Source organism: Molothrus ater, chromosome 1 (genome assembly GCF_012460135.2).
Source record: "Molothrus ater isolate BHLD 08-10-18 breed brown headed cowbird chromosome 1, BPBGC_Mater_1.1, whole genome shotgun sequence".
NCBI lineage: Eukaryota > Metazoa > Chordata > Aves > Passeriformes > Icteridae > Molothrus > Molothrus ater.
In genome coordinates this window covers 7,246,894-7,274,637 of record NC_050478.2, presented here as the reverse complement: position 1 = coordinate 7,274,637, position 27,744 = coordinate 7,246,894, and the positions used below count along the sequence as shown (strand labels likewise).

Here is a 27,744-nt window from a genome sequence, read left to right as displayed (position 1 = left end):
TAAAGATGTTAACAGCTTTTATTTCACTGGTGCAAGGCCCATGTGTCACCCACCACTCACCAACAGCAAAACAAAACATCATCTCCTAAAAAACAGTTTCAGAAAATTCAAAACAAAGGAACAGTGGCTATAATAAACTTCATACAATACTGTAAATCACTTTGCATCATCCAAACATGAACAGATCCATTTCTATCATACATGGCTTATTTTTTTCTCCAAAAAAATATACCAGCACTGATCCAATACATGCCTCACACCTGGAAATGCATAACACCATTCCAATGACATTGACAGCTGTTCATGCTTAGAACTAGTCATCAATTCACCCTACCAATATCATAAAATACAAAATGGTATGAAAACCTACATTTACAAAGTACTTTCCCAATCCTGCAATCTATTCCATTTGGGTAGGTACCTGTATCCATTCCAGCTCCCCTAAAGGCAATGTGGTATTTAGTGCTCCATTGCTAAAGGTTTGATTGCAAACTCAGGGCACAAGTGGGAAAGGTTTAGATCTTTCCACAAGCAGTAAAGCACTGCCTTATTCTTCAAGATTCAGTTTCAGTAGTATTTGCACAACCTACTAAATCGAGACTTACCTATTTTCAATTACCTCACATTTAGGAAGAAAGAAGGAAAGGCTCTGAGTAGTCAGCAGAGAAATGGCTCGTACTGAAATGACTTGGGGCTGTAAGCTGTGCTTTAGTGCACAATTGTGATCCAAATGCCTCAGAGTTAACCACATCTTGTTTCAGTATTTACAGTATCTGCTGCCTTCCTCTGCACTGCAAGAGTTTCTTCACCAGCACAGTATCAGAGATCTTATTTCCACTGGATGAGCATTATGACATGACTCCAAAAACGGGATTATGACGACAAATACTAGGGCCATACTCTTCATAGTCCTTCTTGGTGTGACATACTTGGAAAAACTCTGGCTATAAAAATATAAAACAAATCCCCCCAAAAGCATGAGAATGTAAGCAGAAAAAATCAACAAATAAATAACATCTTGGCATTTCTTTAGATTGCAGGTTTACGACATTGTATTACATTTTGAAATATAAAAAAATGAGAAATATTAGGATATGAATACAACTAATCAAGAGAAGTTTTTCTGGTCACAAGACCAGAATACTTTTAAATACAGCAGTAAGAAATCCCACTTGGCAGACAGCAATTGCTCCCATTTTCCTGTATTTGCTTCTCTCTTGCAATTCTTCTCTCAATTTAAGACCATTGATTTGGATTCTATATTCCTGAAGTCCTAACTAATCTCTAGTGATGATTAAAGAATAAAGGCACTATATGGGAACTATCATATCAAAGCTACTTTAGAATTATGTCAACTCCTGATATCCTTACTTGAGCAAAGCTCCCATTTGCCCTGTACAAATTTTACTGAGATAAAACTTGGGTAAGGATTCCAGAATGTAACACTGGCTGCCACAACAAAAAAGTTTAGAACTTTGTACTCAGATCAAATACACCCAGAATTCAACATGCAATAAAAATTAAGAATAACTTTGATGGAGACTTACTGTTGAAGCCAGCATGGAACCTCCAAACCAAACTGCATAACGCTGCATGTGATGTGTTATCACTTGAACTTCCACTGGTTTGGGCTAAGGAAAACAGTTCATATTTAGTTGGTTTTCAAACTTAACATGGTCAGAACCAGACACCTTCAGCCCTCCATTCACATCATTTATTACTCAGATATAAAAGTCATAAAACTCTTCATGATAACTATGATGAAGGACACAAAGTTAAATCCCTCTTGCCTAATGCTGACACATCTCCTAGAAGGAAAACCTGAACCGCTCACAGTAATTTTATAAAGAGATGTCATCACTGCAAGGCTACCAGTGTGCTTTTAACAACACATAAACAAATCCTACTGACTTTACAGCATATTTTCACTAGTGAGGTGAGAACTTTCAAATTGATTTCTGTCATTAGTCATGTAATAAATGCACTTGAAACACACACTCACTTTTATCCGACCACCACTGAGCTCCTCGCTGAGCCGCAGTCTTGCATCCACCACTCTCTTCAAATCCCTCTGCAGTCGTCGTCCAAAGTCCCTGAACATGGTGGAGCCTCCTGAGAGGACCACATTCTGTGCAGAAATTAAAAACACATTCTGTAAATCCATCTTTAAGCAAGTTTCCCAACAGCCAGCACTGCAGAGGTGACTGAATTTCAGCATCATTAGGAAGCTGACAAAGTAGGTAGAACCCTTTCAGCACCCTCCAAATCACAGGAACTTCATGGCTCCCCTACTTTTCTCCTTTAAATACAATTATGTAGAACGGGTTATTACAAAGGAGGATTCCATCAAAAATAAGCTTGTACTCTACATACACAAAGCAGCAGAAATAAGACACTACATCAAGAAGTTTCTCTAGGGATGTTCACAGCAAGCAGTTTTAACCCTGACACTAAATAAGGCTCAAGCCTCATCATATTACATAGGTACAAGAGCTACAAAATTATCTAGAACTCTCTTTTCTTTTTTAATTTCCAGAGTTCTTCAAAAAGGCACCACATCTTCACAGAGAAAGGTATGATGCCTCTTCCCTTGCTTGTCTGGTATTACTCAGTTTTCAGAGCAGAACCAAATGCCTCTCAGCCTGGACTTGTACTTGGATTCTAAACAGACATTTTAAAATTTCCCATCCCTAATTCTGACATTGTTGCAGCATCCCAGACTAACACAGGAGTAATTTCAAGGTGGGGGATTCAAAATAGGACCCCTAGAACATAACACTGGTGGCAGCAAAAATGCATTTTATGATCAGAAAAAAGAACTCGACAAAACTGCACATGTGCCTTTGCACAGTGCTAAAACCTTTGACACACGTCCACAAGGAACTTAGATCAGGAGTTCATTGTACACAGGTCCAAGGATTATGTCTCAGTAACACTTTTTGACACTGCAGAGCAAGACTATGCACATAATGAAAGAATCCCTGACCCACCGTTTTCAGCCTGCACATGGATCTAAAGAGTCAAAGATATGCATAATAAGTGTTCAGACTTGCAGGGTGCAGAAATACTTGGGTTTTAAGCAACAAATTATCAGGGAAATCTTGTTTGTACCTTGTAAAGTGAGAAGAAAGCTATTTGTTTTTCATGAGAAAAAAAAAATCCCTGCACATCATTAAACCATTACAGTATGAAAACCTCATTTCTTCACAGCTTCAGATTATCTACAGTATAAAAGAATGCATAACAAGGCAGGTGTGCTTTAAAGAAAAAAAGCACAAGTCTCAGTAACATTAATGAAACATTTCCAAAAGAAAAAGAGGAGGACAGAGAAGATGAAAGGAACCAAAAATCACAGCTGATTCTAAAGTTAAAGCAGGAGAGAAGATTCTCCCTACTCTCCCCACACACAAGAACATCTCTTCCCCTGCATCAAAGTGGTCATGCACTCCACTTGGGAAAAGGAAATTGCTAATGGGCAAAAAAAGACAACAACCAACCTGAGTGATGAAATAGCAATTAAAAAGATGTCATCAGAAAATATTACCTGAGATAATGAAGTTGGCAAAGAATGTGAAAGCAATAATTCTATTCTAAGCAAATTAAACTTCAAGCATGCTCCACAAAGTGGACAATGCTATCACTAAAAATAGATTCCAGAATAAACCAAACAATAATTTTTCTAATACATCCAAGACCAATTCGTGTAACTACAGAGTTAGCAGCATCACTGAGAGGATCTTTCCACCTAGTTATCACTCCAGGCTTACAGGCTAAGAAGTTACATCTTTTTCAGATTTTGACTATTTAAGTACTTCTACACACTGAAATCAGTTCAACAATAACACTGCCAAGGAGACCAAAGGCACCAAGGTACAAACGTTGAAAAGATGAGTCACCTCATTATCACCTATCTGGACCAGCCAGGCTAAGCAAAATTCTGGATATAAGTAGGCAACACCAACTGCATTTAGAAGATGTTTAATTATACACTTACAGTTCCCCTGCTCCCTGCACTATTGTCAGTGCCAGACCAATCCATGCTAACTCTTTAGCAGAAGACTTGTCATGCAGCCTTCAGCAAGTTCTCAACTCAGCAAGTCAGCTCAGAAGCCAGGTACTCCCCACTTCAATGAAAGCAGAATCCATATCCATTCCAAACCCCTCAAACACCACCTTACAAAGGACACAATAAAGGTAAGAAAAAATGGTCAGATTAAAATAAACAAAAACAAACCCCAAAAAACAACCAAGAGGGCGCCACCCACCTCCCTCCACCCTGACCTCTTAAATATCTTCTCTAGACTAAATCTGAGTAATTCCAATAACTACTTAAAAACTATAAAAATAAAGCATGCTAAATACATCTGTGGAGGAAGCTCACTAGTGATGTTTGGGTTTTCAGCCTTTCAGTGAATCCTCTGGCCTCCAGAGAAAGACATCAAAGAAGTTAGGCTTTAAGTATCTGTTTCCAGCTGATTCCTTTAAAGAAGACTTCTTCTGATCTTACTCTGCTCAAACACACTTCAGCTGGTTTAAGAGCTCAAGCAGCCCACATGTTTCTCAGCTACCACCAATTATCATACCTGCTGATGGAAAGAACCTCCAGCTGGTTTCACTTTTATGTGAAACGTTCAGCTAACTGGCTGAACATTTAAGTTGTTTTGAAATAATGTGTTCCCTTAGCAGAGAGGGACGAAGCTCTTCCACACACCTGAAAAAGTTCACCACAGCAAGCAAATAAATGGAAATAGGCTGTTTCTGGAAGAAGACCAGGGAGTGGATACCAATCACAGAATCATTAAGGATGGAAGAGACCTCAAAGATCATCAAGATCACTTCAGAGGGCTTGCAAGAAATTCCTCCCTTCTCATCTGTACCTCTTGCTTCTCTTATGAACTCTGTGGTACTGAGCTTCTCCTTGCACCATTTCTGATTATGCCTGCACAATGTAACACTGCAGAGATATGAAATTACCCAACAAAGCAACGCAGCTCCTGCAACAGAAATCTCTGACTAAATCAAGCTCACATAAAAATTCCAAAGAGTGAAATTAGCTCCTGAAGAACTCAGCACTACCAAACACAAGGTGCTGATCTGGTTTGAGCATCTTCACACTGCTTCTGTGGTGTGAGCACACTCTCAGCTGGACACAGCAGACTTTGCAGCACCAAACTGAAAAGCATCCCCTGCTTTTCTGGCAAGTAAGAACAACACATCCCATTTTCCTTTCTTTCCAGCTGACAGCCTAAATTAAAGTTAACATGACGTGACCAGACCACCAGAGACATGTAATGAGATCAATATATGACTGTTAATAAAAATTATTATGGGTAAAACCAGGAAGGTTCACAAGCTGAAGCCAAGCACTTCATTAGCAAGTGAATCAATTAAGCTACATGTCTCTGTTAATTTGGTAAAAACAGGGCACTATTTGCCAACACAGTATGGAAAGTATAAGGATAAATATTGTTCATACCAAACAATAAATATAGCACAAAAAAGTACATTTATTGTGAGAAACACTATTTTTAAAGTACATTTATTGTGAGAAACTCTATTTTTAAAGTACATTTACTTCTAATAATAAAGAAATAATTTCTTTTTCCTTAAAATCATGAATTTAATGTTCATTTCACATTTCAAGTCACAGCAAGAAATTTCAGCATGACTCATGGTGGTTCCATTCTGCAGAAATCTGCCTCAGACACAAAAGGAACCAGAAAATCCTGCAGATGCACTGAGCTATTGTTAAACCAACTAGCAGGAGTAATCTTACAAATTTATTTACAGCTGTGATGGGAATAAGCAGGGCTTCTGCTCAGTACTCCTGTGCTACAATGACAGAGTTAATTGAATCTCTTGGGGCTTTCATTAAAATACTGCAGGAATGCTGCAGTATTCAGCAGGAATGCTCCTCCTTTCCCATGTCCTGTCATGGTGCCAGCAGATGCCATGGCCTGGCAGTCTCTCCACTCTTCCCTCACCCCAGAGCCTCCCCAGTCTGCTCTGGGGCAGTAACAGGGAATTTCTGTGGAGCACAGGCAGCAAAGCCAGTCCTACAGTGCCACCTACCCACCACACTGTGCAGCTGGAGCTCCTCTCACACCAAGGGTTTCTATTTACCAGCAAATGAAGTCAGAAGTGATATCAGGGGGTTTTTACCACCCAGTTTGTCTCTGCACCCAGGACCTGTCCAGTGTTTGAGGACAGGCTCTTGTGGGTTTGGCAGTTGAACTTGCTGAATGAACACTGACACAACAAGGGCAGCCCAAGTCTTAAATGTAGCAAGGAGCTTGACTTCATAATTTCACTAAGTTTTCATTTTGAGAGAGACTAATCTGAGTCCACAACAGCTGCACACTCAGCTAAGAAGTCACCTTCTCTAAGGAAAAGAGCCCATTTGTCAAAATCTTCTCTCCATGCACCTGTGTTTCCATGGAAAACCTCGATAATCCATCTCCAATAAAACACCAAACTTGCCAATATCCTACAGTCCCTCACCTCATGCACAATTTTAAACTCTAGAAGTTGGCTTAGAAGCTTGAGGTCAAGGATGTTGTCATTTCATTCAGTATGACTTGAATCATGAATGCTTAAGCATGCTTGGCTAGGACCTTTCAGAGGAATTTCTGACAGAATTTACCTGGCTTCAGATGTCATTCATCTTATATTCTTTCTTTCAGGTATTTGTGCTAAAAACACAGCAGAGAATAGCAGAAAAAAAAAATCTATTGCTGGGACAGTCAGTGACCCTACACTTCTATCCTTTGTTCTGGGAGAAGGCAAGGACCTCAGAACTTAATACTGTTCTCATTTAACTCTGGAAGTACCAGGGGAGAGACTCTGGATAAGGAAAAAGAAAGATCAAGTAGAGTGTGGAATAAAAGGGATAGTTTCTGAATCTGTTACTAACAAAAATACTATTTATTAGGACAGCAAGCAGCTTTTAAAACTTTTCAAAGCCCTTTGTCCACCTCTGAAGTTATTGTAACTGCATTCAGGAGGAGACTCTTTTTGACACTAAACACCAAAAACTCATATCCTAACTGACCAATGTTAGGACAAGTTTCAGAGCACTTTCAGGTTGAAAAGAAACTTTTAAATACCAGCTAGTGATGAAAACATTCCAGAGCAGCATCTGCTGTGGCTGAACCACAGGAGCAGATGCTCATCACTGATCCAAGCTGGGGGTGCAGTAGTTATACAGAATTTACTGGTGTGCTCACAAGAAGCTGAAAGCTGGGGAAGGGTCTCATTTTTGTGCAGACCACAGCCCCCATCATGCTACTGCACTCTCCCTGTAATTTCTCTCTATTTCTGAGCTATCAGTTATACCATGTAGTCATATAAGTACAAGAAAAGGTTGTACAACAGTATTTTAAGAAAAAAGGAAGATAAGAAATTCTCAAAAAAACCCCAAAAACCTATAGATGAACTATACACACTCTTCTCAGAGAACACTAAGGGTGATGGAATGTCTCACTGAGCCCCACAAATGCAGGATTTTTAGCTGCATGCAGGATGTGTTATTTTTCAGTGGAATTCAACACACAGGAATTGTCAACGTAGCCAGGATGCCAAATTGTTTCATCCATATGGTTAAGATCCAAAAATTATCTCCTCTGTCAATTCTCATTTCATTTGAGCACTCATTTTAAATTTCAGTTTGCTTTCTGAAGCTTTGGGTTTGCAAAAATAAAAAAAAAATTAAAGAATAATCCCACCAAAACCCACCTCATTTCTTCAAATTTCAACAGCAAGTCCCCTGGTTTCAAACCCATATCTATTTTTTTCTGTTTTGCTGAAAGCAATTCATCCCAAGCAATCCAGATCTCTCAACTCTATGTTGGAGAATAGAAATCAGTTTTTCCAAGCAATCACATTAAGATGATGTAATCATGGGAATTAGAGAATGCATTGCTGGCAATCATTATACAATTAAAAAAGGCTTCATCATGTGTGAAAGGATGTTTGTGCTTGGTATTGAACAGCTGCAGGTTATGGGATCTTGTGGAGGCACAGAGAAGCTGACTTCAGTTGTGGGATGGATTTCTAAGGGTGCATATCCCCTTCTCCAGGCCCCAGTGGGATCTGAGAAATGCTCATCAGGCCTCAGCCCTGACAAACTGCACTTGGACCAAGCCCTTCTGGAGCTTAACAGAAACACTGTCTGTTCCCACAACTAACAGGTGCAAAGTGAGAACCTGTCTTTTAACAAACAGCCTTGGAAACTTATTTCTTACCCAAATAACAACTCAAGTGAAATAATAGTTCTGTTATTAAACTTCCAAAGAACCTTACCAACTCAAATTGTGGCCAGGATGGGAAAGTACTGTGATTAAAGCCCACTCTCTACTGGTCCTGTAAATAGCAGTTCAAAGTGGAATTCTTTTGAGCTCTCAATTCCCAGAAAATTAGGGGCTCATGTGTATGTCTCAAACACCAATAACTAAATGGCTGTGGAGCCAACCAAGGACTGCTGGTAACAGCAGACAAGAATTGCTGGTAATAACCAGGGACTACTGGTATTAACACACTGTGAGGAAGAAGAGGATTTGGCTGGAGAAGAGGGGCCAGGCACACATAGGGCTTTTGTCCATGAGAACAAACCACAACACAGTACAAGGAATGAGTGGGAGGAAAGTGGCATGCACTACAGGGTGGGAATACTGCCACCTAAAGTCCCCAAAGCCACCCAGCCCATTTCCAGAAAGGCCTGAAAGAACAGACTGCACATGGTAACTAATTTACATGGAAAGCAAGAAACCTGTATTTGGGGCAGAGAAACCTCTCCATTAAAAGGTGTCCCCACCCCAAGCCCAGGGGTGCCCCCAGGACATGTCATTGGCCAGACTGATGCAGTTGGATCAACACTGAAACCAGGACTGGCGCTTCCTCTTTCTCTCTTTCTTTCTTTAATTCATCTCTCCCTCTTTAATTCCTGTCTTCCCTTTCACCCTACCCCTTTACCCAAAACCTACTGCTGTGTGCTTAGGTAGCAGGTCAGGGACTAACAGACCAATTTCCATGCCAAGTGTGTAATTTATCAATAAAACTTTCAGACTCTCTGACTTTTGTAATTTCTTTAGACCAATGAGCATTTACAAATCTTAGATGCTTTCTTCCCTTTAGGTTGGGTTGTCACAGATCTGGTTAAAGTCTTATCAAGCTTCTGCTGGTCCAAACATCAACATGAGGTAAGATAACTGGCCTTGTGAGAGAGATGTTGATCAGATTAGGAAACAGGGATACTGCCAGTAAAACTCAGAAATATCATAGGACACCAAAAGATGGGCTATGGAACAATGATTCAAAGGCTACATCCCACATAAAACCTGCAATAAGGATACTCTTGGGTATTTTCTGCAGTAACACTGAGGAAGAATCCAAATACATTTGATGGAAACTCAGCTCCAAAGCACAGGCCCTTGGCTGGCCACCACTCAGCACCATGGGAAGAGAAACTGATAAACCTCAGAGAGGAACTATGAGTGGAATATTTCTGCATCCATACACTCTTTTATCCATGAGAACAAGGGATGCTCATCCCTTTGAAGTGACCTTGCTTAAAGAAGATAGCAGTTATTACCATTAATAACTACTGACATCTCTCAGTACATTGCACAGGTAACTGTGAAACATTATTTTAATTCAGCAAGTATAATGAAAAACAGTAAAAAAGGAAAAACAAAGCTTCTATCAGTGGCAAGCCAAGTGAAAGTTATTTGTCTACTGATTATGATGAGGCAGAAGTAACTTGACCTCAAATTTTAAACACCATTTTCTAATCAGTACCAAACCCTACCCCTACCAAGCAAAGAAACTGCTCTGAGGAAGCTTTGGTCTTTCAGATAAAAAGCAGAGACCCCTAAGCACAACCACACATTAAGGGGTTCCTAAACTCTGCTGCTACCTAAGCTTGAAGTCTTTGAAGACATCTACTGCATAACTGACATATTAATCTGTCAGGCAGTTCAACTTCCCCTTTTATCTTGCCCCACAGATCTGCTCTGCAGTGCTACATCTCATTCTAGATTACACAGAGTGTTTACCAGGCAAGGAGAAGAGACTGTAAAAATTTAATAGTTCAAAATTATCCTGAGACATGACTTAGTTGGAAACTTAGTGTTAATTCTACCAGGTGATGAACACTACCACCTTTTACATGAGCAGACAAATCTCTGCATGCTATAGCTTTATGCTGTTATTTCCAAAATTGTGCTGCTCCTGCACAAGCTTAAAAAGAGAACCATGGGATGTGGGATGTGCTGCCAATACAGACAAAGCTTGCCATGGACTATGCATGTCAGTACCTTACTTTTCACTCCATAAAGAATCAGGAACTGAAAGTACTCTCTGGACTACACCCTAGGGTTAAGCAGGTTTAAGTTGGCCTAATTGTTCTCTCCTTAAATATTTTCAGTTTTCTTGTACTTTATAAGTGATGCAGTACTGACTACACTGCAGACAATGGGCAGGTACAATATAAGACCATGAAAAAAAATATTGGAAACCACCACTTAATAAATCAGGGGAAGGAGGGTAGTGAGAGGAGTAACACCACAGGACAACCCTTGAAATGGGCAAAACTAGAAGTCCTTCATGCCCAAGAATTCACTTTACAAATGTCAGATACAAATAACATCCCTCTGCCACAGCTCCTCAGGGACAATACTTACCTGTGTATTGAGCCTTTACAGAAACTTTTCTTTCAAAACTAAAAAGCAGCAAGTATCTAGTGGCATTCAGAAGTGGCACTTTGTTTAATTTCTATCCAAAGTTCACATTTCTCATCGTGGAGAAAGTGGTAGCCATGCACATGCTGCTGGCTACAGTGCTGGTATTTATTCCTAATAGGAATGTGGTTTTTGTTGATGGAGTGACAAAATTATTTTTTTGTTTTTTAAAAAGGAAATAAGTGTAGAAGTTTTAATTTTTAATTAGGTGAAAAGACATTTTCTAGGATTTAGGATTTTATTTCAAACTTAAGGACACTTAATTGGAAAGGAGCTAAAAAGTTTTGTTTGTGTAATTTATTAGAAAAGAAGAGAACAAAGAAACTAATTGTTTTTGTGAGGTGTTTTACCAGGGGCAAGGAACTCTTGCACCTGGCTTGGTTTTTCTTTATAAAGAGTTTTGTTATTTTGCCTTTTATTAAAAGCTTTTTGTTTCCAACTCTACTGTCACTGACATATTTTATGAAAAATTCTTTTGCCAGGATTTCTTTTCCTGGGAAGCTGGGAAGCTTCAGCTTCTCCATGTTTTGCTCCTCTGGAATGTGATTTGGAGAATTGTTTACCCAGCATGTGAATTGTTTTTAATTAATGGCCAATGACAGCCAGCTGTGTCAGACTCTCTGAGTCTGTCACAAGATTTTATTATTCATTCCTTTCTAGCTTTCTGATGTCTCCTTTCTCTTTCTTTAGTAAAGTTTTAATATATCATTTTCTTTTAATATAATATAATGTCATAAAATAATAAATCAGCCTTCTGAAACATGGAGTCAAGATTCTCATCTCTCACCTCATCCTGGGGACCCTCAGACACCACCACACACTACCACAAAACCCATCCTGGTAATTTTAATGCCTTCTAAAGTAGCTGAGCTATCTTGAGTGTGAAATCTATCTCCAAAAGCTTGTGAGACCTAGCTTGAAGAGACTCTTATTTCAATTCCTTAAATAAATGAGTCCTGCAAGGGAAAGGCCGTACCTTGTATAACGGCCGCCGGACGTCAATGGGACAGTTCTGTATCACTTCATCCACTACATCCGAAATGGACTCCATGAAATCAGGGTTGGCAAACTAAGATGAAACAGAACAGGCATTAGATTTTTTCATCCAAAGAACAGAGAAATTAAAAATGCAGAAATAAGACTGTGGAGAGACCTTATAATAGGGGATGACTGGGAGTTTCAAGTCTTGCTCACAATTTATTCTACATTAAAACGAACACTTCTCTGCAAGGGAAATGAGAATTTCTTTTTTTTTGCTAGGAAAATCGGATTCTCTTCCTTGGTCAGAAATTCACTGTTTACAATTGATGCACTATGCACTTTTATTGCCTGCAAGATGAGTTTGAGTTTTCCTGCAATATTAAACACACTGTTACCACTCACTGTGGTCCTGCCTTTCCTTTCAAGTGAGATTAGAAACACCAATGGGCAAATCAGAATGCTTCCCTGCAAAAAGATTTTAATGCTACTAAAACACTTCAGTTAAATTCCCACCAAAAAGTCAGATTTCTTTTCCCAAGCCCAGGAAGCATCTAATGTTCAAAAAAGCATAAATAGTCTAAGATTTTGAGCAAAAGCCCCTATCAATGCAAACATGAACACAATGCTAATGTAAATTTCTGCATTTATAAAACTAGAGAGTTAAGAGTTGCTAATGCTAGAAAATAATCTAGTGGAAATTTTCCACTTAAAACTTAACATAAGCTTTAAAGTAAAGAACTGGTAATAGCCCATAGTTTTTTTCCTTTCAGAGGGTAAACTCTAAAAATTTTAATTAATTACCAATACATAATAATATATTATTGTAGATATATTATAATCTTTGGTGTAGAAGTATGTGGGATTTAAATTCAAAACAAGATGAAGTATCTACGTGGATGAACAAGTAACAACAGTCAAGCATAACAAGTATACACTGAACTGAGAAAAAATTAGCAAAGGAAGTTGGCTCAGAGCTCAGGAGCACTAAGAATGATGGGAGCAGTTCCCAAGAATTCAAACTAACTTCCACAGTAAGAATGAATCATGCAAGAAGCAAAAAAAATGAAGCCACATAAACCAAAAGAGAAGCTGCTGCACACTGAGTTTTCCTCTGAATGAACTACAGCCTGAAAACTCCTGACCTCTCCATAAAGATATTGAAAAAACAGCAGGGAAAAAGGAATAAATAGGAATGAGAGTTAGGGTATAACACCATCCCAGAACAGGGACAACAGAACTGAATGTAAAATTGCAGTCTGCCTGCCAATATGATATGGTTGGAGAATGGCAAATAAAATCTCTAATTTAAAAAGTAGAGAAATAATCTGGATAGCCACAAACCCCAAGACCTAACTCCAGGAGTATTAAAGACTTCAGAACAAATCCTGTAAACTGAAAATAAGAAAAGATTACAAGACAGCTTTACCAAAGGCAGCTTTTACCTAGCTAAGCTGCTACCCTTTCAAGTGAGGAGTTAATGAAACACAACAAGAAATTCTCTTTGGATGCAGTACACATCATCGATTATATTTTTCTTGTCTAGGAAGTCAGTTCAGGTTTGGGTGGTTTTTTCAATACAGCATCAAGAAACTACCAGGAAATTTAAAAAAAGGAAATTGGTCCTTTATCCCATTCCCAACAGTCTTTTTAGAGACTATGGAATGAGAAAATCTTGAAATGATGTCTGACATGGGATTCAGTACTTCTCTGTTAAATCACATTGGTAAACAGCAGGGAAGAAAAACTATTTAGAGATTTAATATTGGCAGAAGATCAGATGGCTACAAACTGACCAAAGAAGATTACAGCTGGAATACAGACAAAAGGTAGCAGAAAGAAGCATTTTAATATTCTTCCAAGGAGGAGGGTAGAAAAAAGGAAGCTTCACCAGTATTGATGTGGATTTTAATAAAACCTTTTAACAGTATTACAGACTATGGGTGCCTGACTAAGTTCAACTAAGTGTGCAGGAATGGAGAGGACCTGTATTAAAACCTGACTCCTTCCTTTCAACATTATCCTGACTCCTTCCTCTCAACAATATCCTGGAACTCACTCAAACTGAACTATCAAAAACCAGAGAGATGAGGTACAGTAATCTTTCCCAGAATTGTACATACTACTTATGACCACACCAAGAGAGATTTCAATAGACTTCCTTCAAGGATAAATTTATCATCCATGCCTTACAAACTGACTCAGTATCAAAAGTCTGTATCCAATATTTAGAGTATCATCAATGCCATGCTTAGTAGTGCCCAAAGGGATTGGCAGCATACAAAGTATAAAGGCAGACTTGTTTAAAATGATGCTGAAAGGGGAAAATGCTATACAAAAACTGTGAAATGAAACAATTACTTCCCAAGCTGAGATTGAAACAGGAACAGAAGAAGATGTTTTAAACGTTAGACTGGACACCACACGAACACTTTTCTGCTGTGCTGACGTTACCTGGGAGTGCACCTGGCTGTGTTCAGGAGACTCACTGGCCCCTCGCTGCCACGGGATGGCGCCCAGGCACCGGGAATGGCACAAGCGAGCACAGACCTGTTCCCTGCTCTTACCTCGGGGTGGAAGAAGATTTCTGGCCCGAGGAACCTCTCGTAACCAACATCTATAACAAACTTGGTTTTGTTGATGGCGTTGATGCCCGTGTATTGTTTGATCCACCTGCGAGAGTCCCCGTCGTACTTGGCAAATTCCTTCACTATGTCGGGGCAAATGTAACAGTATTTCTCCTGGTAAGAAACATCAGGTGTTAAAAATAGCTGACATCATTAGTACATCAGTGAATCAAAGTGCAACACAACCAGAAAAGAAAAATGTGAGCATTGTTACAGATGGAGCTGTTCAAGAGACTTTCCCACCCAAATCACTACTGAAGCTTCAGCCCCTCAAGGCACGAGGCCCATTTGCTTCCAAAGGGCTGCACACGCTGACTCAGCTACATTTGCCTCTCCCAAAATGAAAACATCACCAACAATAAAGAATTTCAAGGGCAAGCTTTCACTGCAAGAGCAGGCCTACACAATCACCCTACTTCTTTTTTTTTTTTTTTAAGTTCTATTACAAAGCAAATTTTAAACAACTCCAAAGTTGAAATGCTGATTTAAGCTGCAGAACATACTCACTCCAAACAGCCTAGCATGAATATTTTCTTTCTCTTTCTCCTTCCCCCACACTTGATTGGATAAACCACCAGAAGCTGGTGTAATTGTAATACACTGCCTACATCTGCATTTTTAAGAGAGCCACTGGCAACTTGCTAGAGCCAAAAAATTAGCTCACAGAGATTTACTATGTATTTATTAAGAGATAAAGGAGGATGTACCTTTATGGCTTTTGCTGTCTCCAGAGATTGTTCAGGAGGAATTCCAACCTCCCTTTCCCTTAGAAGCTGTTGAATAAAGTAAGTAATATCTCTACCTGCAATAGGAATATGTTTGATGCAACTTCCAATTACATAGCCTTCTGCCTATGTAGGAGGAGAGGAAAAGACATATTTAAGGGGAAAACTTACTGTGTATCAATAATTAACATTCATTTTTATACTACTCTGATTTTCTATTAAAAGTAAAATCTTGAAACTTCAAAATCACTCTAAAAATGTGCACCCCACCACAAAGTGAATATAATTTTTAAAGACCTTGATTACCACATATAAACAGATATTGACTATCTAATAGATACACAAGTGATAAACATATCAGTCACATCTGTATATATTAGTCAGATCTGATGGTTCCTTTATGATATCATCAGAAAAGCAAACATAATATAGATAAACCACCTGTGTTCTGTTTGAGAGCGAAAAATTAATAGAAAAGAGTATAAAATTAAATTTCTCAGATAAGAAAAATCACATAGTAACAGAGAAAACACAAACAGAAGTAGGATCTTACAATAAGCACAACAAAAATAAGAAATCTACTTGCTGAATTTTTTTTTAGGATGCATTTACTGCAAACACTGGTATTGCTGAGCAACATTATTTCTTCCCTTGCGTTTTTTTACACTTTTCAGAGTTTCACGTAGTAAATGCTGTTTGTTCTCAGCACTGCCCATATGACAAAACACTGAGAAGATCAAGTTAACACCAAAATGCCAATATGAAGTTAAAGGGATTCAAATTTTCATTTCTAATATGTCTGATCATTCAAGGACACAGAATGGTTCAAAAAATACACAAAATTACATCAATGGATGCCAGTATGTACAGATAACTCTGTATTTTTAACATCCTCACATAAACTGATGAGATTGATGATGTGTAAGAACAGGTACTTATAAAACTTTGTAGTTGTTTCCATATAAGCAGAGTGGAAACCATAAAATACAATACATTATATAAAAAGCACACATTACCAGGTATATTAAACAGTCGAAATGCAGGGTGCCTCTTTAATTCAGAGGCACAACCCAAAAAAGTTAGGCACAACCCAAAAAAGTTAGGATATTTCTTGTAAAGACACTCTTGGCATGCAGGAGACAAACCCATGATAATCATTGATATTTAAGAGAACTGAGGCATCACAGCAACAGAAGGTTTCACAGAGAAATAGCCTTTTAAAAGCTGGATTGGTGGTTTCTTAGTGTGACCTTCCTGTAGTCTGCAAGCTGAATTAATACATAATCAAATACATACTTTTGCAAGGAAAGAAGTCTCAGCCAACACTAAAAATTTAAAAATAAGGTTTCATTTGGTGCTTCTTATTCAAATGTATAGTAAACAAACCCTGTCCAAAGCAGTGCTGATTTCAAAGTGCATCCTGCTCCTTACCACAGGGATGACGTGGGTCACTCCGTCACCGCTGTCGATGACAATCCCAGTCAGAGTCCTCTCCCCAACCTGCCGTGACGTCCAGGAGGCAGCCAAGGCCAACACTGCCTACAGCACAGAGAGTTTATATTTAGAAGCAGGCAGAGTGTTCTAATTTGCACTACTAAAAAGTACAGTTTCAAACATTTTACACACGTGCCTACGAAAGACCAAAACACTGCAGTTGTTTTCTACTTTACAAGAACAAATTCACTTTGTTCACCTGCACAGCAATGTAAAGTCCTGGGATGTTAAATGATTCAAACATGATTTCTGCAAGATATTCTCTGTTTTCTGGTGTGTTCAGTGGAGGCTCTGTCTGCAAAAACAAAGAGTTTTGAAAAAGCACCTCGATAGGATCCTGCCTTGATTAGTTCGGTATCAAGCCAATCAAACTTTTGGTAATCAAACTTTTAGAATTCTCAGTGCTCTCAAAAACTTTCAAACAGAATTTAAACAGTGTGTGAAGCTTTTCAAAAGCAGTAGCTGACCTGCAGTAGCCTGCATCACAAAATTAACAGAATATAGTTATAATGCAGCTTTAAAGATTAGTTTTCTCCTCCCAACCCAAACCCTGTCATTGCTAGACAAATAAGACATACAAAGAAAAATCCTCAAGCAGAGCTCCTTGTGCTTGGAATGGTATTTGGTTTTCCTCTTACAAAACTATTTCCTTCCCAGGCCTCATTAACTCACCATTAAAAAATAGTGATCCTCAGGCTCAGCTCGAAGGTACTTAAAGATGACTTGTTCCATGAACCTCTCCATGAGGTCCCAGTCCTCAACAATCCCATGTCGGATAGGCCACTGCAAGAGCAGGACTTGTCAGCACTGGCTCATGCAAGGACAAAGAAACCCAGCAGCAGGAACAGTCTGACACCTCATCTCACAGGAATCTCACCAAACTCATCCTGACTTGAATTCAGAGGCACAATTCAAATTTACCTCCTGCTCCCAAGTACTTCCAAGCCCAATTCTACCTTGCAGGACTAGCAACCAGAATCCAGACTCTATCCCTGTTAGTCTGTTGCAGAACTGTGGTTTTTAACCTCTTTTTGTATAAATTTTATCACTTAAAAAGTTGAGAAGCATACTTGGCTTCAATATGCCTTTCCATATTATAAAAAGAAATAAAGGCCATATAGGCTATATATTTTTCATCTAAAGTTTCTGGCAGGGATGATGTTTACATTTTGTTCAACATTAAGAACACAGCTGACATTTAAGTAACACAGAAGGATGTATAAAATATGATTTTTTTCCACACAGTTCATAAGCCAATAACGTTTTGTAAGTACAAGAAGTCCTTTACTAGGGTATGGAAAATATGATTCACAGAAAAGCTGCATTGAAGACAGCCCTTCACAAAACAATTGTGACTTTCCCCGAAGCAAAAGTATCCAACACATTTCCCAGTTTGTGTGCCATGTTAAAAGGGTACACTTTTAGCACGAATTTAAATATTCAGTGTATATGACTATTTTCATAACTCAGAATTTTGAAAACTGAACAGCTGCAGTGTATCAATGAATATTTACACAAACACCAACCACACAAGACAGCACTAGTAAAACAGATATCTAAAAAAGGGTAAAGCCATGAACCAAATCATGCAGTTCTTAAAAAGCAATAAAAATACTTTACAAAAAATGCAAACGTGTTTTGAATGACTATCCAGAAGTCCTAGAACATTTTATCATAAAAATTTGAGACTTGGGAAAGGCTGTCAAAGTCTCCTGAATGCTCACCTTTGTAGCATAGGTAGGTTTATCTATGGCTTCATCTCCTATGAAAAAGTCCAGATCATCAACACCTTTCATCACCCTCCTTTGAGCCTGATCCCCCACTTTGGCTGACTCTCGGATTGCAATACCTTAAAATAAACCCAAAAAACAAATCAAAACAAAATTAAAACAGTTAAATACCAAATGATGAATGTTTATTTACTTAAGGATTCTTTTCCAGAAATAAAAATTGGGATATAAAAAGTAGAAATCATATAAGTGATCTACTGACAAGCCAATAGAGCCAAGTTCATTCTCACTGCATCCTGCAGGATTCTGGTCACCCATCCCTCATTATTGTACCTAATAAATCACAGAAAATACTGAAAATGCATTTTGTTGCAGACTACAGCAGTCACTAAACCCATACAAGTGCATCATTCCAGTAAGCAACATGATTTTCTGAGTTCCAACTCTAGAACAAAGACCAAGAACACAGGAGAAGAAGAAAATAAACTGTGTATTCAAAAATAAGTATTGGAGTCATTATCCTGGTTGGTGAGAAAGAGGAAAGAGGGAGGGGAGAAATCAATTTGCAGGGCTACAGAGAAATCTCTGGAGACACTTATGCTTCCCATTAGCAGCCTTCAACTATCACTAAAATTATTAGATGATGGCTGCTGTAGGCAAGAAGATGAGACAGCAAAAATCAAATCTGGGGCAAGCTAAAAATAAAAATGGAATGAAGTACTGCTAATGTAACCTTGTTTATATAGTTTTCTTTTAATGGGTCATAATCAGGGTCTAAATAACATATAGCAGAGTAGGCAGGCATCATCCACAAACACACCAAATACTACTAGCACCAAAAAATGACTCACAGGAAACAGTTCTTTTGGAAAAATATCTACCCCCAACAGGTTTATAGTTGTATAAAACAGGAGTTACACCAAAATCACAGGAAATCCCTCTTATCCCATTTCTTTAAAATAAGACATTTAAATCTTTACCAGTGGTTTAGGTTTCAAATTTTACAATACTTAAAACAGTGAGACTGTAAGCAGTACTGCAGCTATACCTGGTGAAGAACTGTGTCCCCTTCACTCCTTTGGCCACCAATTACCTTTATAACTTCCTTATCTTTATACTTTCTCCCATGAGTAGCTACAAGGTAGTCTAGATGCATTAATAAGTAGTTAATTGGCAAAGTTTACAAAAAGTAAAAAGCAGTGTTTAACATAAATGGAGGTAACAGATGTCATTATAGATGTAAATACATAGTACTACTATTTATACATCTGTATATATATATATATATACAGCATTTCAGAAAAACTATTAAGATGTCAATTAAAATCAAGAACACCAGAAAAGTATAACATTTTAAACAACTTTAACACACACAAAAAAATTAAAGAGTAAATCTGTTCAACAAAAGCATGTTAAACGTGCAAGAACATTTTAATTGGTAAACACACACCCAAAAGCAACATTTTCTAATAGGAACAACTTTTTTGAATATTAAACTGTCTACAGTCCCAGACAATGTAAATAAGGCAGACACCACCTGCACTTTAGTACTTAATTTGATTGGGAGCCTTCCCCCAGATTATCCAGGCTGTAACCATGGTGTCAGGTAGACAGGAGGTAAATTGCATTCTGTCTACTCAAGAGTCCTGGCCAAAAAATAATGGAGATAAAAAGGAAATTGGACTGGAGTTCTCTTCATCTTTGTCATAGCAACCAAGAGCTGGTTTAATGAGCAGCAGTCCTAGCTAACTGCAGACAAGGAGCTCTGTTTAGCTACACTCCAGCCAAGGATGCTAACAGGGTGAATATCACTTCCCAGATGGACACAGGACTATGAGGGCTGAGTTGGGAGTTGGAAGCATGTCATTTAATCCTCAAAGTGCTCAGTGACAGCAGTGTATGTTACAATTTGGAGGGACAAAAAGAAATCAACTCACATGATGGGATAATGAACTGAGGTTCTGTATTTCCTGCATAGCCAAGCTTCGTATACCTAGGGGGGAAAAAAAATATCACCAGGTCATTAGATGCACTTAGATGCAAAAACATGAAGAAAAAATTACTTTCAATTCACTCCACTTCTTAAGTAAGGTGAAACGTGCATCACATGCCATGTCGATATTTTCTGGGTTATGCTTTCAAGTATCATCCTACTGAAAAGAAAACTCAAAGTGGGAGATATTTTAAGTGTTAATTTATTTTTCACACAACTTCAGCTTATGGATTTTGCTAGTGTTATTCATAACTATCAAGTCTGAAAACTCAACTCTTACTTTTTCCATCTTGTTGACCAGCTATGACAAAGGACAGGCAGGTCACATTGCACTCTTTGGGAAAAATTAGGGCCACACAGATTTTACCCTTCAGTTACCATGACCAAAGAGAGCCTTAGACTTTACATATTTGTTTAATATTCTCAAATACAGGAAAATGAGAAATAATACAGTATCACAAGTATAAACCACAGGAGAGAACTCTTGTTACAATCCTGATACAATTCCCTTTCAGGCCTTGAACAAACCACTCACTTTGTCACAGGTATATTATCTGTGTGTGATAAAAGACAAATACTACACCAAAGCAAGCCTGCACTGATGAAATGCTTTAGAAATGGGCAGCAGATGGTACAAAGCATTGATCATTTCTTTCAATATACATATAAGATCTATTTTAACAATTAAAGGCTTGAGAGGAAAGAAGGGGGAACAAAAAAAGTAAAGAGATTTTTATATAAAACCTGAAATTTTCTACAGGTGTTAGTGACTGCAAGCTACTCCAGGTCTTTAGCAACTAGAAATAATTAACATCCCAGACTATGAAAGACAGCTCTATTTCCTAAGAAAAAAAAAAACAAACGGATAAAACCCCACAATGACAACAAAACCCACATCAGAAACTGTTAAAAGAAAAACCAACCCAACTAAATTGATTGAATGCTTGCAGAAACTGATGTCATTCTTGAGTATTGCCATTAGCTTGAAACAAAGTACAGCAGCAGCAGGATTTGAGGGAATCAGCATTGTTCACATCATTTTTACACAAAAACCATAAAGCCATGATATTCTTAAATGAGACCAATCCCAGTCTAGGTCCTAAAGTGAATTTAAAGTCTTTGTCTGCATCCTACTTTCAGTATTTGCAAATAATATTATGCCATGGCCAAAGAAGAGGTTTGCATCTTCATTAGCAGCTTGAAAAGTAGGTTCCTCTTTACAGAGTATTTGGTATAAAAATAGTCATTAAGGATCACAGTTTTCTTAGATAAAGGAATTAATCTAAATTGAATTATCAATGACCTTGGACTTAAATATTTATATTTCAACTTCTCTTCAAAGCTATAGCTTCAATAGACTTCAAACAATAGTTAAAAAGCCATTCCCCCAAGGCTAAAAAGACAAGGACTGTGTTTTGCAGGCAAGGGTTTGTTGGGTTTTTAATCATCATTATAGACATATGCTTTCAGTCTAATCCAAATTGTTTATGCACACTTCCTGTGGCTCTCAGAAAAACATAATCAGGATGTTAAATCACACTGACTGTAAAGGAGGACATTACTAGTAGGAGTTCTTTTTATGATTATTATTGCATAGATTCCTCAGATTTTAGAATGAGGCCTACCTAGGGAATATTGTTAAAACATAACAAGCAACAACAGGAATTCCACTGGGATTTAAGAGCAGTACAGGCCATTTCCTCCTATTTCTCTCTCTGAAATGAATCATGACTAAATGAACATAATGAAAACCAAGGAAAATATTTTTATTTGTTTAAAAGACCTAGTTTCAAGACTTAGAAATGACAATTAGGCAGAAACATCATGAAAAAAAAAGCCTTTCAAGCCTCAGGGACAAAAACCAAAGGCAATACACATACATATATATACTTTTCATACAATTTTTATGTATCTGTGTGCATGAATAAACTAAAAGGTTCCTGCAGTCTAACCAGAACTCATTTCTTAAAGTAAAGTCTGGCCAAGAGGTGAGTTCAGTTTGCCATCTTTTCCCCCTCAACACACATGCTAAACTCACACCCACTCACAGTATTAAAAAAAGAAAACACTCTCTAAAAGTCAATTTGGGCTACCAGTCTGCAAGAGCTTCACCTTCCCTCTCCAGAATGGATCAGATCCCCCTGCCAGGGTAATTTGTAAAGTTACCAAACCCCTACAGCTCAGTATTTTACAGATTCATTTTTAACCTGGGTTAATTCTCCTACTAAAATACTACCAAATAAGTTTATCTCTCAGTATCATGAAAAAAATTCTCTTCAAAGAATTAATCTCACAGAAGGTAACATATGGAAAGATTTCTATTGCATGTCATTAATCCATGAAAGACTAATATTAAAACAAAGAGAATAACTAAATTCTCAGTTCAATGGTAAAGCAAATAAGCAGAAAAACAAAATCTGTTAAAAAAGAAAATCCACTTAGGATCAAACAAGAGACAGACTGGAACAAGCAACCACATTTCAGGTGTTTTTGACAAAACCAAATGGAAGGGAAACTCAAAATTTCTCCCAAGACCACTCAGGAAGAGAAGGAAAATAGATTATGCATTTGTGCAGCTCTTTGCTCTCCAGGAGCCTCAGGACATGGCAGACTTGGTCCCAGATCTCTGTTGTGCCCAGCAGGATCCAAACTCCTTCCACCTCTCAAGGGTACATTAAAATGTTTGGATGTCCCATTTCCAGCACCTCCTACAGAAAATATTCCCTTCCCCACATGATATTTAAATATTTACTGAACAGAAAAGCTCTGGACTTGAACAGTTACAGAGGGTACCTGGTCTCCAGTCCCTTCTCCAATGAATATTTAAGCATCTAAAACACAGTTTTCTTTCTCCTGGGTTACAGCCTAGCAGACTAATGGTAATGCAACATCTTGTGATCTGTAAAATTACAGAGACAGCTGTAGTGGAATGTGTAGATAATCAGTATTCCAACTTAATTTCATTAAAAGCAGCAATTTGTTGCCAGTGAGAGAGGAACCTACTGGAAACAGGCCAAAATATAGGATACTGCACTAAAAATTAGCAGAGAGCTGATCCAATAGACTAAGGCTATTTCATGCAAGGAGATTTGGAGGACTAGACATTTTGTTTTAAATCTCTGGAAATTACATGTTGTTGAAACAAGCAATTTCTAAAAATAGTGTGGTCTCTTCCGTACTGTTATGACCAGGTGAAGAGCTTGAACACAAACCAGTTTCACAAACCTTTGCATGAGGATTGGTCATCCTAACCCCGCTCTCTTCTGAGGTCCCACCAAGATGGAAAGATGGAAGAACTTAAATCAAAAATTGACTCCAAAGATGTACAAATGGACTGCACTTGGAAGCAGATGCTGCACCCTCAGCCACTTTAGAGAGAAGAGATTTGTTTAGGAAAATTCTTCCCAAAGCATGAGAACAAATCACAAACTCAGGCAGTTGCTTTATCCATCTGAAAACACAAGACATCCAATTTTTCCCTGTACAAGTATGCAAAAGAGCAAAGCCCAAATGTGACCATTTTAGCATTTGATCACTCTCTATTGCTTTTTTGGTCCACATCTTTAAAACCAGGTGTTACATTCACACAAAAAACTTCTGAAAAGATAAATAAGAAGTGACTAAAAATAGCAGAATGCTTTGAGAGAGACCTGTAAACAAACAAATAGCCTCTGTAAATAGAACACTTTCCCTGACAGCTAAGAGGCTGAATAACCAGGCTGCTGCTGCCAGAACACCTGTGCTGCCAGGCTGCCATAGCAGACTCTATTATCATTATTACAAGCATGGCTGAGGAACTTGCAACACGAGTTCTTCATGAAGATTTGGAAAAGCACTTTTGAAATCAAGGGATGGGAATAAAGAAGACATGAAGGAGAAAATATCAAATAGGAAAAAAAAAAAATCTATTTTGTCTGCACAATTTACCCAAGAGCTTTTCAAAAGCAGCCACTATAAGAATAAAGAGTACAGTAGAGCCATTGGGTTTCTTGAGAAAGTCTAGCACTTTGCAGGACTGAAGCCTGTGATTATAAACAACAGTTAATTAACTCAAGTTCCTTAGACCCAGAACAGCAATTACAATAATGCCTGTTCAGAAATATAGTAAGAGAGAGGAAACATAGCATGTTCTGAGGCTCCAGCTATCTTTAATAGCAACATCATCAAAAAACACCTTGAGCTTCAAGTTTTAAGATCCAGTCCAGCTTACTTCTCCCAGAAATCAAGTATTTAAACTCATGTGTAAGACTTTGCCCAAGTACTTTCTCTTTACTAGAAAGGAATGGCTTCAATAAAGTACACCCAAACCAGAAGCACTCCTCAATCTACAAATACACTGAATAGGGGTATTTTAAGATACCTTTGTTTTGCTCACCCACCTACTACTGTTCTGATGTCCCACAGCTAAATGCCAATTAATAAAACTGGTTATGAAGTCTAATGCTATTTAAAACAGCAACACAAAAAGGGCTGGTAGTCCTAAGAAACTAAAAATAGCATGCCCTTCTCCACAAAAAGAGTGACAGCAATGTGTAAACTGATCACGAGGAGAATCTCACGCAGAGAAAATCAAGATGTAGTGCATCAAAACTGCACTATGTCATTTGCAAATACTGATGGAAAAGAGTATAGCAAATTGTTAACTATTTCTGCAAGATTTGTGAATAAAGAGTGAGCAGTTTATGGCAAAGGAAATTCAAGTCATCTACATCCAATAGACTAAAGGAACATTATCCTGTCCTCTATAAAAATATGTTTCTCACTGAAGGTTTGTAAGTATTTTTTATACACCTGTTCTTACTTTTTTTTGAGGAATTCTGGCATTTACAGGACTGAGGCATGTGGCTGGAAATTACAGTAAATTAAGCCAGTCTCCTTATGCACAAAACAACAATAAAACCATTCTTTTAACAATTTTCTTTAAATCCCTTACATGAAAAAAAAAAAGATAGATTAGTGGCTGGACAGAATACCTCATTCAGTACCAGAGATTTAAGTAGAAAAGTATTTTATATATGCAATGTCCCACAGTGCAGATACCTTTCCCTTTCTGCTATGCTTTTCCCAATTTTTCATCTGAAAGCCCTTTCATGAATAATTTGAATGAATTGTTTGAAGCTTGTAACCCAAAGCAGACTCATTCTAACAATAAGAAGGTTTTCAGCCCACACAGAGGAAAATTTCAGAGACTGTGTATCAATGAGTCAAGCTACTTCTTCTGGCTGCTTTTGTTCAGACTCGTTTCATCCTGAATTCTGCAAGACAACTTATTTCACATTCAGTAGTCCCTTTGCTGAAAAGTCTTCCATTTTTGAGTGCCCTCCAACATAGTCAAGCACAAGTCCCACCAGCAGAAATATGTTGTCTCCTGTGGATCAAGATCACTTGGAGGGATTGAAAAACAAACGTGCATCACTTGGGGACTATCCAAACTTTTCCTGAAACAAAACAATATACATGTCCCTCCCCCACAAAACCCATCAGCTTTACCCATGCAAGCACTAAGTAGATTTTAGAAATTCTACTTCAATTATTATTTCTTTGAAAGGGCACAATAAGCAATGTCCTATCCTTATTTATTTTGTGCAACTGTTGGCCAGCAATATCTACTGCTAGTGCAACACTGGAATTACTCCACAAACTGAAAGCCAAGGGGGTCTCCTGCAAAAGGCAGCTTTGGCATTTAATGCATTTTCTCAGTTTTACAGTTTCTACTGTACCCTTTTTAAGGATCCACCCAGACCTCCCATTTCTCTCTAAACTATCAAGTAGCAATCCTGTTAATATCAACAGATCTGTGGAGAACAGATATTTACAATATCTTCAGCAAATGTATAGAAAAAAACTGGGAAACTACCAAGAAGTATCTAAAGAGCAAGCAGAATTAGACTCAAGGTAGAACCTGGTCTCTATTCTACTTCCAAAGTCTCCAGCTGTGAACTCCAGTATTCCTCACTGAGGGAGCAGACCTGGTTTCTGGCAAGCTAAAGTATAAGCAGAAACAGGCAAAGATTTCTAAAACTTTCATGACAGTTTAATACATATTTCAAAATGTGACACACTTTTTCAGGAGAAGGCAATGTGGCACCACAGCACTGGAAAGTGCTTCCTGTGGTTACCTAGGGATTGGGGTTTCTTGATTTGGTTGGATTAGTCTGGGGTTTGGTTTTGTAAAGATTGTTCCGTTCAGGAAATTTTAAAGATAACTTTCCAAGTATTAAAGAAATTAAAATAGTGTTGCAAATTCCCTGCAGAGGAAAGGCTGAATTAATGCAATCAGTGAGACTGCGTCTGACAAGTAAAGCTACTGCACGAATAGTTACTCATGGACCGGTGCTTCACTTCCTCTCCTAGGAGCTGTCTGTAACTGTTGGGCCAAAGGAAAGGTATTCATTAGCAAAAACGCACCACATATTCAGTATTACAGCTGAATTACAGCTCCCTCTGACACCTCCCCCGCTAAGGCACAGCAGGACTGGATGCTGAATATCCATTCAGGTCTTCTCTAGCACAGAGAGGTAGGACAGAGCCGCTCCTGAAACGCCTCCCAAGCACAGCCTATGCAATTCAGTCACTCCTGCCCTCAAAGACTTGAGTTACAAAACTTGTGGTGTGGTTAAGTACGGAATAAATCTCACACTGATCAGAGAAAGGTGAAGGGATGACCCAATGACCGAGCGCATCACTGGAGCAAGGCAGCGCGCTCCCACCTCAGCCGAAAATGCTAAAATTGCGAACGGCTGGTTTCAAACGGGGAAAGGAGGCAGGAGCCTGCTCTGAGAGCGGCCCGGGGCAGGGAGCTGGGCGAGCTGGGCTCCGCGTCCAGGCACGGCACGGCACCGACAGGATTGCCCCCGGCTCGGGCACCTCCGTGAGCCTCCCCAGGCATCGCCTCTGGACCGCTCAGTGCGGGCTCCTGGCTCCTCTCCCCTTCTGAAACCAGCCGTCCCCAATTTTAGCACTTGCATCATGCAATACTTCACAGCCAGAGGACACAAACGAACACGGGTCCCGAGAAAGAGGCGAAGAGGGCACACAGAAACACGCACGGCGGGGACACGGCAGGGCTGCCCCGCTCCGCGCTCCGGCGGGATGGAAGGGCAGGAGGGGCAGAGGGAGGACGAGAGCGATGGGCACCAGCCCGCTGAAGGCCGGAGGGGAGAGAAACCCTCAGCAAGCCCAGAGGCCACCGGGACACACGGCAGCAGCGCGGCCCCGTGCGAGGAGCGCTCGCCGGCAGCGGGAGGCAGCGGAGGGGTGCGGCGCGGAGACATCCCCCCCCAGATCGTCCCCAGCACGGGCACCGGCAGCCGGTCTCCCCTGCCCGCACTCACCCGGTGCCGCCGTCGATCACGCAGGGCGGCAGGCAGCTCGCCATGCTGCGGGGCCGACACTGCGGGCCCTACGCCACCATCCGGGCGGCCGCCGGCTCCCCCGGCGCGGGCTCCATGCGGGCGGGCC

General features: G+C 39.1%; 1 protein-coding gene across 2 annotated transcripts; it reads right to left on the bottom strand.

Moving 5' to 3' along the window:
- ACTR3B (actin related protein 3B) lies at positions 1–27,744 on the bottom strand. 2 transcript variants are annotated; one of them, XM_036406450.2, is made up of 12 exons: positions 27,618–27,744; positions 20,228–20,283; positions 18,285–18,409; positions 17,233–17,343; positions 16,760–16,855; positions 16,498–16,605; positions 15,049–15,192; positions 14,282–14,455; positions 11,713–11,805; positions 2,003–2,128; positions 1,548–1,631; positions 1–944 (listed from the first exon to the last, which is right to left on the bottom strand). In XM_036406450.2, the coding sequence occupies exons 1-12, from the start codon at positions 27,659–27,661 to the stop codon at positions 849–851; spliced, it is 1,257 nt and encodes a 418-aa protein (XP_036262343.1). In that variant the 5' UTR covers positions 27,662–27,744; the 3' UTR covers positions 1–848. The 2 variants fall into 2 exon arrangements, with proteins under 2 accessions (XP_036262343.1, XP_036262344.1); XM_036406451.2 differs by lacking the exons at positions 16,760–16,855; positions 17,233–17,343.

What these genes read in the sequence shown, in the direction of transcription:
- ACTR3B (XM_036406450.2), bottom strand. Translation starts at nt 27,661, where the DNA reads ATGGCGAGCTGCCTGCCGCCCTGCGTGATCGACGGCGGCACCGG. An exon ending in TCAGTTCATTATCCCATCAT is followed by an intron (nt 18,410 to 20,227) that starts GTGAGTTGATTT and finishes GTTTATTTTAAG; the next exon opens with GTATTGCAATCCGAGAGTCA. An exon ending in AACCTACCTATGCTACAAAG is followed by an intron (nt 17,344 to 18,284) that starts GTGAGCATTCAG and finishes CTGCTCTTGCAG; the next exon opens with TGGCCTATCCGACATGGGAT.